The 11,528-nt window shown below is 45.6% G+C and overlaps 1 protein-coding gene across 1 annotated transcript; it reads right to left on the bottom strand.

Annotated features, from left to right (window-relative positions):
- Positions 1 to 440: 440 nt before the first annotated feature.
- Positions 441 to 10,995, bottom strand: TRIB1 (tribbles pseudokinase 1). The gene is made up of 3 exons (XM_031947192.1): positions 9,500 to 10,995; positions 6,576 to 6,868; positions 441 to 2,912 (listed from the first exon to the last, which is right to left on the bottom strand). The coding sequence occupies exons 1-3, from the start codon at positions 9,842 to 9,844 to the stop codon at positions 2,447 to 2,449; spliced, it is 1,104 nt and encodes a 367-aa protein (XP_031803052.1). The 5' UTR covers positions 9,845 to 10,995; the 3' UTR covers positions 441 to 2,446.
- Between the last annotated feature and the right edge of the window lie 533 nt (positions 10,996 to 11,528).

The following is an 11,528-nucleotide window of genomic DNA, read 5'->3' as shown; positions in this document are numbered from 1 at the left end:
AAGGGGAGGAGTTGCTAGTCAAAGTTGCAGAGACATAAATACAAGTTTGAAATAGGAGAAAGCTTCCCAACAACTAGAGCTATCAAAAAATGGGATGGACTGCTTTGAGAAGAAGCGAGTTCCCCACTTATTGGAGGTTTTCAACTAAAGACTGGAATATCACTTTTCAAAGAATTGGTTAGGAGGCTTCTTGATAAGTAAAGGTTAGATGAGGTACCTTGTGAATCCCTTTGAATGCTAAGATCCTATGACTTCCTTAAATAAGTTGTGTTCTTTCTTATTCAAGATTAAGAGCTCCTTGGATCTTTTAGGGTTGTTTTTTTTTTCCATCCTTAACCCAGTTTGGTATATAGTAAGTGCTTAATAAATGTTTGCTGGTTTGACTGAAAGTACCAAATAGAGAAAGGGAATTTGGGCTTTATAAAAATATCAACAAGACATCTTTATGAAACCAGGTTTATTAAAACTCTACAAGTCAGACATTCATGTCCATTTTCACATATATACATATTTACAGGATCAACATAGTGTTATTAGCTTCCCTGGCAGACTGTCCTGCCAGCACAGACTCTTTACATGTAGGCTGTATCACAGATACAAATGTCACACAAATGGCACACAACCACGAGAGTGTTAGTGCATCAGAGGCTCTGGCCAGTCCATTCCTCCCCTGCTTTCTTCCCTAATTCCCATGATTCTGTCAAGTTAGTACTGCCAAAAGATTCACATTTACTTTTGTTTTGACACCTTAATTATTCAGACACAGACGAAAAACAGAATGACAAGGCCTCAGACAACCACAAAACTCATAGAATACATAGAAAAGGTTGAACATATGTACAAAGCCCACAGTACATGAGGTATTCATGGCACCCTCACAAGGCATTGGACAGCTTGCCAAGGCTTAGCCCTGTTGTAAAATGACCACACTGTAACTGTGCCGTGCATGTATATACACATATCTATGCACACATGTACGTGTACATATATGTATACATGTGTACACACACATATTTTAAAATGTTCCATTTACCCGTGTAACCAACTCATCTTTGGGACTGTCCCAGGAGTTTACTGAAAACTTTTAGTTTTCTATTTAGATTTATGTTAATACAAGTTGCCATTTCTTCAGAGCCACAAAGAAAGCCACCCTGGAAAGATAAAGCAGGAATCTTAAGCAGGATTGGCCCACTTATGCACTCTGACAGTCAATGACCAATACAATGATTTATTAATCACATAAAGTCTGAAATATTAACTAATCATGCAAACACACACATACAAACACACACATACACACACACACACACACACACACATACACACTGCTAGAGGCAGATATACTTAAATAGGGAAGGGCATTCCTAGAAACCAGTCTAAAACTCTCCTAAGGTTACTCAAGACTTGCCTTCTAAACATTTCCATGTTTCCTGCTGAAGAAAAGACACATTTTTGACATTTGCTGGACAGAGTACTCCTGAGCTTTCTCCTCTAAGACAAGAGGGTCAGCCCTGAAATGCCTTCAGAAAGACACAAGTGCTAGCACACTTGGGAGGAACCAAAAGAGCTAACTGCTTCCAAGTACACAAATTATTCACAAAACTGCAGTCTCTCTGCCTGAGATCAGAGTTCTGAAATAGCCAGGAGTTTAGAAGTTTTTTATGATTTTTTTCCATGGTTAAACTGGTAAGTACTTTTATAGCTGGGGCTGGGGATAGGGAAAGATGGGGGAGTCAGGAAGGAAAGAGGGAAAAGTTTCAAGTTCAGGGAGAAGGCATTAGTGTATATGAGGTCTTAACAGGAAATTGAAGGAGTCTGGATTTGTGCAGCAGGGCAGACTCTTGTATTCCTGAAACAGTCTGATCAAGGAATGGGGCAAAGCAGTTGGTACTTGAGTCTAAGAAGATGCAGGTTTAGCAAACTTCCAAGTGGATGGCACAGCCATTTGCAAATGCAAAAAGGTACCTATCCAAAGAGCAGCAAGATGGCGGGTTCATTGGACCAACAGTTTATCTCATTGGTAAAATATGGCTACTGCCAGGTAAGTGACCACACATACACCAAAAATCACTGCAGGATTCACTCATTCTCCCTCTAAATTTTTCAAGTTTGCTTCATGGTAAAAGTGTGATTCTGTCCCAGTGCCATAACCTTTGTCAGTGGTAAAAGATGCAGGTCTCAGCACCTAACCAATCAGACGTGAGGACTCCCGGAGAACCATAAAGGCTCTGCTGGGCAGCCAGAGTGCTTCTATCAGCAACATTGCCTAGCACAAAAACATCAGGAACAGGAATTCTGAGTAAAGCAGCTATGCTTATTTACATTGTCACTTATCTGGTCATCACCATACTTAAAGCTCTACCCATCTATGAAAATGGAAAGACAAAACCCTTGAAAGAAAAAAAATGCCATGTGTGAGAATTATGAGGTTTTTGAGGTTTCAGGATTAGCAGAAGAAGGAACTAATGTCACTGTCTTCCTGGTATTCTGGAACAATCTGGTCTGACGTTCCTGTTTCGTGGTCTATGTATCCAGGTTCCAAGACTGACTCAAACCAGGGATGAAGTAAGACCTCTGGAGCTGTGAGTCTCTCGGAGGGTTCCCGTCTCAGAAGACTACGAATGAGGCATCTGGCTTTGGGGGATATGTGGTCAGGGATGCAGAATTGTCCACGGCGGATTTTGGAGAAAAGAGCACTGGGGTCCGAGTCATGGAAGGGGTATCGCCCAACTAAAAGGGTGTATAGCATCACCCCTAAACTCCAAACGTCCGCCGACTTGCCGGAATAGGTCCCCGTCGTATTTAAAATCTCAGGGCTCACATAGGCGGGACAGCCGTGTTTGTCCGAGAGGGCATCGTCTTCCCCCTTGATGATGTGAGTGTCTTCGAGGCTTTCTAGTCTGAGCTGTGTCCTGCATGACAGAAGAAATAAATATGAGCTGTTGTGAAGAATGAGGAGCGGCCAAAAATGGAAACCACAAATGTTAGCAGCTAAAGTCCATAACCAGTGTTTGGAAGAGACCGAGCTTGCTCAGTTCTACACGAAGCATGGGGGGGAAGGACAAATTCAACACTACTGTACAAGTATCAAATGCACTTGCAAGTCACAAGAACAACATAAGCCTCAATATTTATCAAACAATTCCAACTACAGCAAATGTTTGCAAACTTAAAGGGCAGGATGCACACCCCCTACTATCATCATTGTGCATAATGCTGGTGCTGACAAAGTATCAATAGTTATGTTATCTTAAAAAAAAAAAAAAAGTAGCTATCCTGGCTCTGCCACTTAGTAGCAAGTCACTTATACATACAACATGTCGTGAGGATCAAATGTTATAATCTACAATACAGGGTTTTGCAACCTTAAAGCACTACTTAAGTGTGAGCTGTGATTATTATATTCATTATATATTATTAACTTGCCAGGCTCCTTAATCTCTCTAGACCTGAATTTCCCCATGGGTTAGGGCGAATTATAGGATTGAGGGTTAGAGCTCACCTAGTCTAAACCCATCATAAAACAAGAAGAGGAAATCAGATCATCCTTGCCTACCTCAGACAATTTACCGGGATTATGCTCATGGAGGTCAAGGGACTATTCTCAATTTTATTAATTATACCCACAATGCCTGCCACACAAGAGGTACTTAATAAAAGTTTTGGGGACACTGACTGAAGAATCAAATGAGATAATATTGGGAAGTACCTTTTAAACTACAATGCTTAATCCAAATATAAGATGAGTTTACCAAAATTTTGTAAAAATTCCTTTCATGGTTAAGAGGAGAGAGTGTGACCTATGAGGTAAAGAGTATCTGGGAAGAGTACTAAGTTCTCTTTCCTTTTGATTCACTGATTTAATCTGGTCTCCAGTCATTAACTGCCTGTGTTGCTCTGAGAATGTAAACACCATGAAATAAAGAGAACACAATGTAGTCATTTTTGTTGTGCACTGTTAGACAGCCTTGCCTCTGGTGACCTACACACATACACACCACACACACACACACACACACACACACACACACTTGTCTACCTGGCCAGCGACAGTAACAATAATGATGGGAAAGTGGTCAGGAATGTTAATTATATTTATTTGAGCACTTAGACACGAGCAAACTTAGCCTGAGAGGGGGAGAGATTATATGGGCAAGATGATGAATTTGAGGTCTGTGTCACCCTTTCCCCAAAGTGACACACAATATCTGTTATTAATGCACATATATCAATATTCAGGTATTGGGAAATCCTGCTACTGGAAAACCTTGGATCAAAAGGAGCCCAGCAAGGCACAGAACATTAGAGGTGAAAAACTTTAAAGGTCCCGAAGACCCAGAAATCCAAAGTCACAAAGGCAGCTAAGTGGCAGAGCCATGCTTTGCACCCAGATCCCCTGACTGCCCATCTAACTTTCTTTCCCAGCAGGAGCCTCCTCAGCTGTCAGACCGGACTGTACAGGTTCTCTACCTCCCAGGGCCGTACAAACCATCTCTGTTTCCTCTACCAGTCTCTCTCTCCCACAATCCTTTGAAATGGCCCTGTTTCAGTGCAGTCACTTCTGAGATTCAATACAGTTAGTACCAGCTGATGGATCAATTCCTTTTCCTCTCTGAGGCCCCGTTTTCTGTTTCCCCCCCTCCCTTCCTGCTCAGTAGAGTGTACTGTACATGCGTTAACTTCAGTCTGTCCTCAGGGTGACCTCCTGTAGTTATGTAAAATACCCACTGGTTCTGTAAACGGAAAATGTGACTCAACCCACACTGTCCACCCCATTGGCTGCTACAGGACTAAAACCCTGCACCTGTGCTTGATAGACTAAGCGTCAGCTTTAAATTGCTTAACCCTCTGCTTGCCAAAGTCACCGTGTGCACGACATTAGCCTGTGCAAGACATATTTCAGGTTAGCAAGACTGTGCAATGGATGTTCCAAAAAAAGGATAACCTCTTCAGGGGTGACCGGACCCAGCATCAATCATCTCTCTTAAGCAAGTAGGTCACCACTCTAAATTAATCTGTCCATTATCCTCAAATTGAAATAGAATCCCAAGTCTACAATAGGATTCTCTTCCTCTGAACACTATTCCTAAATAAAACTCAAAAAGCACATCACCAATAACTGTTTTAAGTTAAAAAAAAATTAAATCAGTTTCTATTTTACAGTAAGATCTAAAGTTCCCGTCTTAATCACCAGACTTATCTGCTTTATTGCTTTATCAAAGCATCCTTGGGCTAGAGGAATTAAAAAGAAGATACCTACAGGATATCTTACAGGACAAGTAAAAAGAACACAGAATGACAACATTCAAAATGTCATTCACCAATATTTACATAGTACTTGAACTCAACAACCCTCTCATTTGATTTTCACATTGCCCTTCTGAAAGGTAGGTGCTATTATGATCCCCATTTTACAGATAAGGAAACTGAGGCAAACAGAGATTAAATGATTTGCCTAGGGTCATACAGCTAGTATAAGTGTCTGAGACCTGGATGTAAATCCAGGTTATTCTAACTCCAGGTTCTAACCACTAGGCAACCACATGGTTTACAAAACAAAACAGAACAATAGAACAACAACAACAAATTACTCTCCCCTCTGACAAGTGTTAGTATTCTCTCCCATAATTTTACCTAATTTTAATTTTTTATATACATACATATACTGGTATATATAAACATATGTAAATTCATGTGTGTGTGTATATATATAGATATATACCTATATATCAATATCTATATCTATATATATATATATGTATACACAAATATGAGTATACACACATTTCCAAATAAAATTAAACAACTTGAGGTTAGGAACTATTCTGTTTTGTTTTGTTTTTTTTTTATTCCTGGCAGTGTGCCAGGCATATAGTAGGTGCTTAATAAGTGCTTGTTGACAGATTGATTTCTAAGTTATCTCAAATGCAAACCTAAGACCTGAATTTCCCTCTTCCTAAAACCTAGTTCTTTATTACCCGGTATGAACCATATTTAAAACTGAATTCATGCCAAATTTCTATTTATTATTCATATGGGTTGTTTTCTGAAGATTTAGGCAAATAAATGAAAAAAAGATGTGGTTATCCCACCTGATACTAATATATGACATAGCATTTGGGCATGCATTCCCTAAGATTTAAGTAGTTGATTTTGCCTGCCAGACATCAAGGATCCATGTATTCTTTCAAAAAGTCTGCAGCTCTTTGAAAAATTCCCCCATGAGACAGGATGCTATAAAAAAGTGGTAAATAGCTATATAGTGAAGACTTACTTTTTATACTACATATTTGTGGTCTAACATCATATATAATTTTGGAAGGGAGAGGTTCTAAAATCACATTTTATCCATCAAAACTATTTTCTTTCCTAGACCTTCTTAGAGAGCTTAAAGTAAGATATTGTGGAGGGAGAGAAGAAGGGAAGACAGTAAGTGTTGGATTTCTTAATTTCTTAAATGATAAATCTGGATAATATGCTGGGCTTTTTAAATGGGAATTTCTATTGACTAGATCAACATGAAAATTTGCTGCAAATGTAAAAAAGTCACAGCAGTAGCTGTCACTAATGCTCACCTCTCCTCTGTGGAGAAAACAAATTTCCTGAGCTTCAAGTCACCCAACACAATGGCAGACTGGTGGCAGTGGGCAACGGCAGAGACGATCTGCTTGAAGAGCCGGGCAGCCTCCTCTTCCCGAAGCCTTTTTCGATTTCTCACATAGGAGTGCATGTCCCCAAAGTCTTTTTCAAAAAAGACATATGCCTTGGTATCCCCAAGAATCACTTCAACAATCCCTGTGATATTTCTGTGAGATGGCAGCTGGATATAAGGCCGGATTTTATCTTGGTAGTGTTTAATAGGGAACACCTGCAGAAAGAAAAGGGGAAATAAGCTTTCTGTTGTGGAAATAAAGGCTAAAAACTGGAATAAAATCCCAACTCTGCGTTACAAACTGTATGACCACAGGTAATTAACTTTACCTCTTTGTTCCTCAGTCATGGATTAAAAAAAGAGGCGAGGAGGTTGATCAAAGTGATCTATATATACACCAAGAGACAATATGGTACAGTGAAAAATATCTGGAATTGAATAACTTGAATAATCTGGTTAGATTTCTGATTCTGCAGATTATGTGGCTTTTAGGCAAATCACCTAACTTCTCTCAATTTCAATAACCTCACCTGAAAAATGAGACAGTTGGGCCAGATGCCCTTTAAGAAGCTGAACATCTTTAAATCCTATGAGAGATTACTAAAAAATGTTGCTTCTCAGCACCCATGTTGAAGTTAAATGTTTAATTTCAACATGAATGATATCTAGAATTGAGCCTACATATTCCTGAGGCTGTTATAATTCTCCTCTCCTTAGGTCATATTCTTCCTCCAAATTTCACACTACCTCTGCCAATACTTAAAAACCAATAACACCTACTAAGTCTCCAGAAACCTGATTAAGCTAGAAGTGCAGCCATCCACCTGTTTTACCTACTTGAGAATACTCGTCTTCGAGTGCCCCATCTCCCTAGACAATCAGATCCAGCCAGCCAAGGACATCCAGTCTTTCAATTTCTCTCTATCTATTGTGTACTGAACACAGTGGATGCTTTCAATCAGTGTTCACTGATGACTGATAAAGGGAGGCTTGGTCCACTCCTTGTCTCCTTTGCTCATCTTAGCATCGGGAAACCCTGGCTTTATTCCATAACAGTTTAAAAACTGTAGCTGTCAATTGTTTTACAATCTAGAGATGAAGAGTGTTCATATAAAGTATAAGAATATGGTGACTCTGCAAGAATAGGCAGCAAAAAAAGGTAGAGAAGAAAAACAGCGGAATATAATTCAGAGGGAAGGAGAAAGATGATTGGTGAGAGACAAAAGCAGAAACAAAGACAAAGTGATACAAAGAAAGACAGAGACAAAGGAAGGGAGACAAAGACAGGAAAAAAAAACAAATTATGACACAGCTCTGGGCACTTTAAGCAACCTGAAGTGTGACTCAAGTATAACCATCATTCATCTGTTTCTCAAAAGCTCAGAGTAAATGCTTTCAAAGGAGGAGTTTTAGATCTACTGATTTTTTTTTTTTTCCCTTCCCAGGGAATGGGTAACTTCTCTAAGAAACCAATTGTGCTCTTTTAAAGGCCTTTTGTTTTTGCCAGGGTTACTCATATCCTAGACTCAACTGGAAACGGTGACACATGGACCGTCACCATCTGGATCCAGCTATTATCTGTTGGGAGGAACTGGATAGGATTACACAATCCTCAGGTCCCACCCCATCTCTTGTGCCAGTCTGATAGATTGCTAGCAAGGAAAATCCCTCTGCTACTCCCCAACCTCCTGCTCCCCACCCCCTATTACCACCATTCATAGACACTTCGCCAAAGTGGCCTTTTGGACTGGTTACTTAGAATTTTTTTTTTTCCTTTTTCATTCCCTAAATACAGTTTTTGCAAGCATTTAAAATGCCCCTGAAATCAGACAGCAGGTGGCAGTAGCCAAACTCAATGACAAACACTCCATTCAGATGGAGTCAGGTGAGCAGCAGAAAACCAAGCTGACCCAAGTGCTGACCCCTCAGTTCAGGTGAAGGGTGTAAGCCCGAGAAAGCCGGCAACGGCTTTTTAAAGCAGCTGTGCTTTCTGAGGAGAGGGAATGTGCCTTTGCGGAATGAATTCTCTGGGTGGCTTTAAATTTATGGGAAATGTCAAGAGGATGGGTGCACTAAAGAAGGAAACTGCAGATCCTGTTTCTGGGAATTTATCTTCTCAATGTTAAAAGGAAAATCCATGTCACGAATTAAAAGGAAGTGAATCGAGTGTTCCAGATCTTTTCTATTAAGGAGTGTCAATTCTAAGGGTGCTGGTTGGCAGACTCTCTGTCTCAGGGGGGGGGGGGGGGAGGGAGTCATAGAATCCCAAAATCGGGATCTTAGAGGTCATGGGATCCACCCTCTCTCTCACGGAGGCACCCAGTAGGGTGCCCATTGAAAAGTCCTAGCACTTCTAAAACGCCAGCCGGCTCAGAGTGGCAGCCGTACCAGCCTCCAAGAAAAAGGTACCTCCACCCAATGTGGCTGATAGCGAGGAGCTGGATGAATTACTTTCGGAAGAAGAGAGTAAAAGACTGCTCAAAGAGAAGAGCGGTTAAATGAAGAAACGTGGTAGAAAAATTACGCCTCCCCCAACTCTTCAAGTCCGCTCCAGAGTCACTGAGAGAGAAGTCCCTTGAAATCCCAGCAAAAAGCCTTCCCACCTCCCCAAAGAAGACTCTTGCCTGCTCTCCCCAGTTCGGCCCCCTCTCTCCTCAAGTCCTTACTATAACTGTGCCCTCAAGAGCCCGTGATTGGGAATGAAGATTGAATAGATTTTTAAGGTCCCTTCCGACCGATGATCCCGCCAGACCTTTGTCCAACCTCCCCTCTCCCACGCGGCGTTCCCCCGGGCTCGGGAGTGAGGGTGGTCGCTGGGAGCCGGGATGGGGTGGGGTGGGGCCGTACCTTGCAGCGTAACTCCTGACCGGTGTGGATGCTCAGCGCCCGGGACACATGCTCCCGCTCGGCCAGGGGTAGCAGAAGGTAGCCAGCGATCCGGCTGGGCCCCGGGACGCTGCCGCCGGGCGCCGAAGGTGAGGGTGCGGGCGGGGGGGTACAAGGTGAACTGGGGGGGCTGAGGTAGTCCGGAGGGTTCGGGCACTCGGAAAGTCGCAAGCACTTGGCCGCCACCGCGGCCGTCTCGTCGCCGTCCAGGAGACGTTTGGAAGGGGAGCCCCGGGCTGCAGGGAGCAGCAGGCCCGGGCTGCGGGGCTGGACGTTGCGGCTCATGGCAGGGCGCAGGGAACACATCCAAGTTCTTGAGCCCGTGAAGCAGGGCTATTAAATCCCCGAATCCGAGAAGTAATTGGGAGCGGGGCCCCAAGGTCCAGAGATCGGACGGCAACCACCAAACCTGAGGCGTCTCTTGAAGTCTTCTGGCTTTCACCCCCCACGGGGGGCAAAGCTGGCCAGAGCCGCTCTGGGGCGCCCACGTTGCAGCCGGGGCCGGGGCTGACTGGGGAGCCACCGGGCGGTCCGGGGGCCAGCTCCACCTTCTCCCCCCTCCCCGAGGGGGCGGCTCAGGACTGGGATCCCCCGAGAGTCCCGGCTCGCGGTGACCGCTGCTAGCTGGCTCGGGTGGCTTCTCGCCGCTGCCTAAGTAGAGACAATCCAGGCGGAGGGAGGTCTGCACAGAGCGCGCTCCGGCGCCGGGGAGCCACCGGCCTGTGACTCGCAGTTAAGCTTCCGAAGCGGCAATGAGCGCCAGTCGAGTAACCCAGAATCGCGAAGCCCGAGTCTCCGGGCAAAGGCACCTTGGCAACTTTTGGCGGTGCTTCTCCCCCTACGCGCTCTTCAGCCTCCGTGCAGGGTGAGGAAGAGTGGCCGAGTGCGAGCGAGTGAGTGTGCGGTGCGCCGATCCCAGACTGTGCCCTCCTTCTTCTCTTCCTCCACCTCCTCCTCCTCCAGCGAGTGACTCACGCTGTATACACACAGTCCGATTATATGTAAACAGTTGGGAAGCCGGGTTGTGCAATGAGGTGCTACGATTCCAGCTCCTCGGCCCACCACCCGGCTCGCTGGCTAGCAGCGCGGGGAGGGGAGGGGAGGGGAGGGAGGGGAGGGGCGGCAGCGAGACGGGGCGGGGGGAGGGGGAGGAGGGGTCTGCAGGGGAAGGGGCAGCTTCCAGCCACCCAGGCGACGAGCGCACGGACGCAGGTGACGGGTCTGGGGCAAGAGAGCGCGCGCCCCCCGCACACCCTTCTCCGACCCACGGCGGGAGGGACGGAGCGAGCGCGAGCTCGGAAAGAAAGAAAGAAAGTGGTAGAGGAAGGAGGAGGAGAGGGAGCGCGCTCTCTTGGGCTCTCTCCGTCTTTCTGAGCCAGACCCGCGGGCCGGGAAAGAGAAGGATTAAAAGTTGCCGTGACGCTAGAGTCCAGGGGAACCGGAGTTGGGCTGGGGTTGGGGAGGGTGGGGGGGAGAGAAAGGGAAGGGGCGGGACTCGGTGGGCGGAGTTTGGAGGAGGCCGGCGCTCATTGGCGCGCGCTCCCTCCATTCACCCCGTTGCGATTCACCGTCTCTGCTCGAGTACAATGGGCTGCGGAGGAGGAGAGAGAGATGGGGGAGGAAAGCGCGTGAGCTGCTTCGTCGGGGTCCTCGGGGAGAGGCCGAGAAAGAGAGCGCGTGCCGGGGAGCGCGCGCGGGCTCTGCGGGACGTGGCTCGGTGCCTGCGGCGCGGGGGGCCAGCCCTTGCCCTTGGCGATGCTGCGCCACGCAGCAGCTCGGGCCGGGCTCGAGGGAGCCCGCGGGGCGCCCAGGGGCAGGGGACGATGCAATGGGGCTTCGAGTGCCCAAGCCAGCCTGCTAGAGCTGCTGGGGGGAGGGAGAGCGAAAGCGGTGATGAATGATTGAATTATACGCCACCCCCACGCGGCAGTTCCGGGGAAGTCCTGGGCAGAGGAGAGTGGATGTGGATGTGATTCCCCCCGCCTTTTTC

The sequence above is a fragment of the Sarcophilus harrisii genome, chromosome 1 (genome assembly GCF_902635505.1).
Source record: "Sarcophilus harrisii chromosome 1, mSarHar1.11, whole genome shotgun sequence".
In the NCBI taxonomy this organism is placed as follows: Eukaryota; Metazoa; Chordata; class Mammalia; order Dasyuromorphia; family Dasyuridae; genus Sarcophilus; species Sarcophilus harrisii.
Note: the sequence above shows the minus strand (reverse complement) of the source record. Positions and strands in the feature narration are given on the sequence as shown.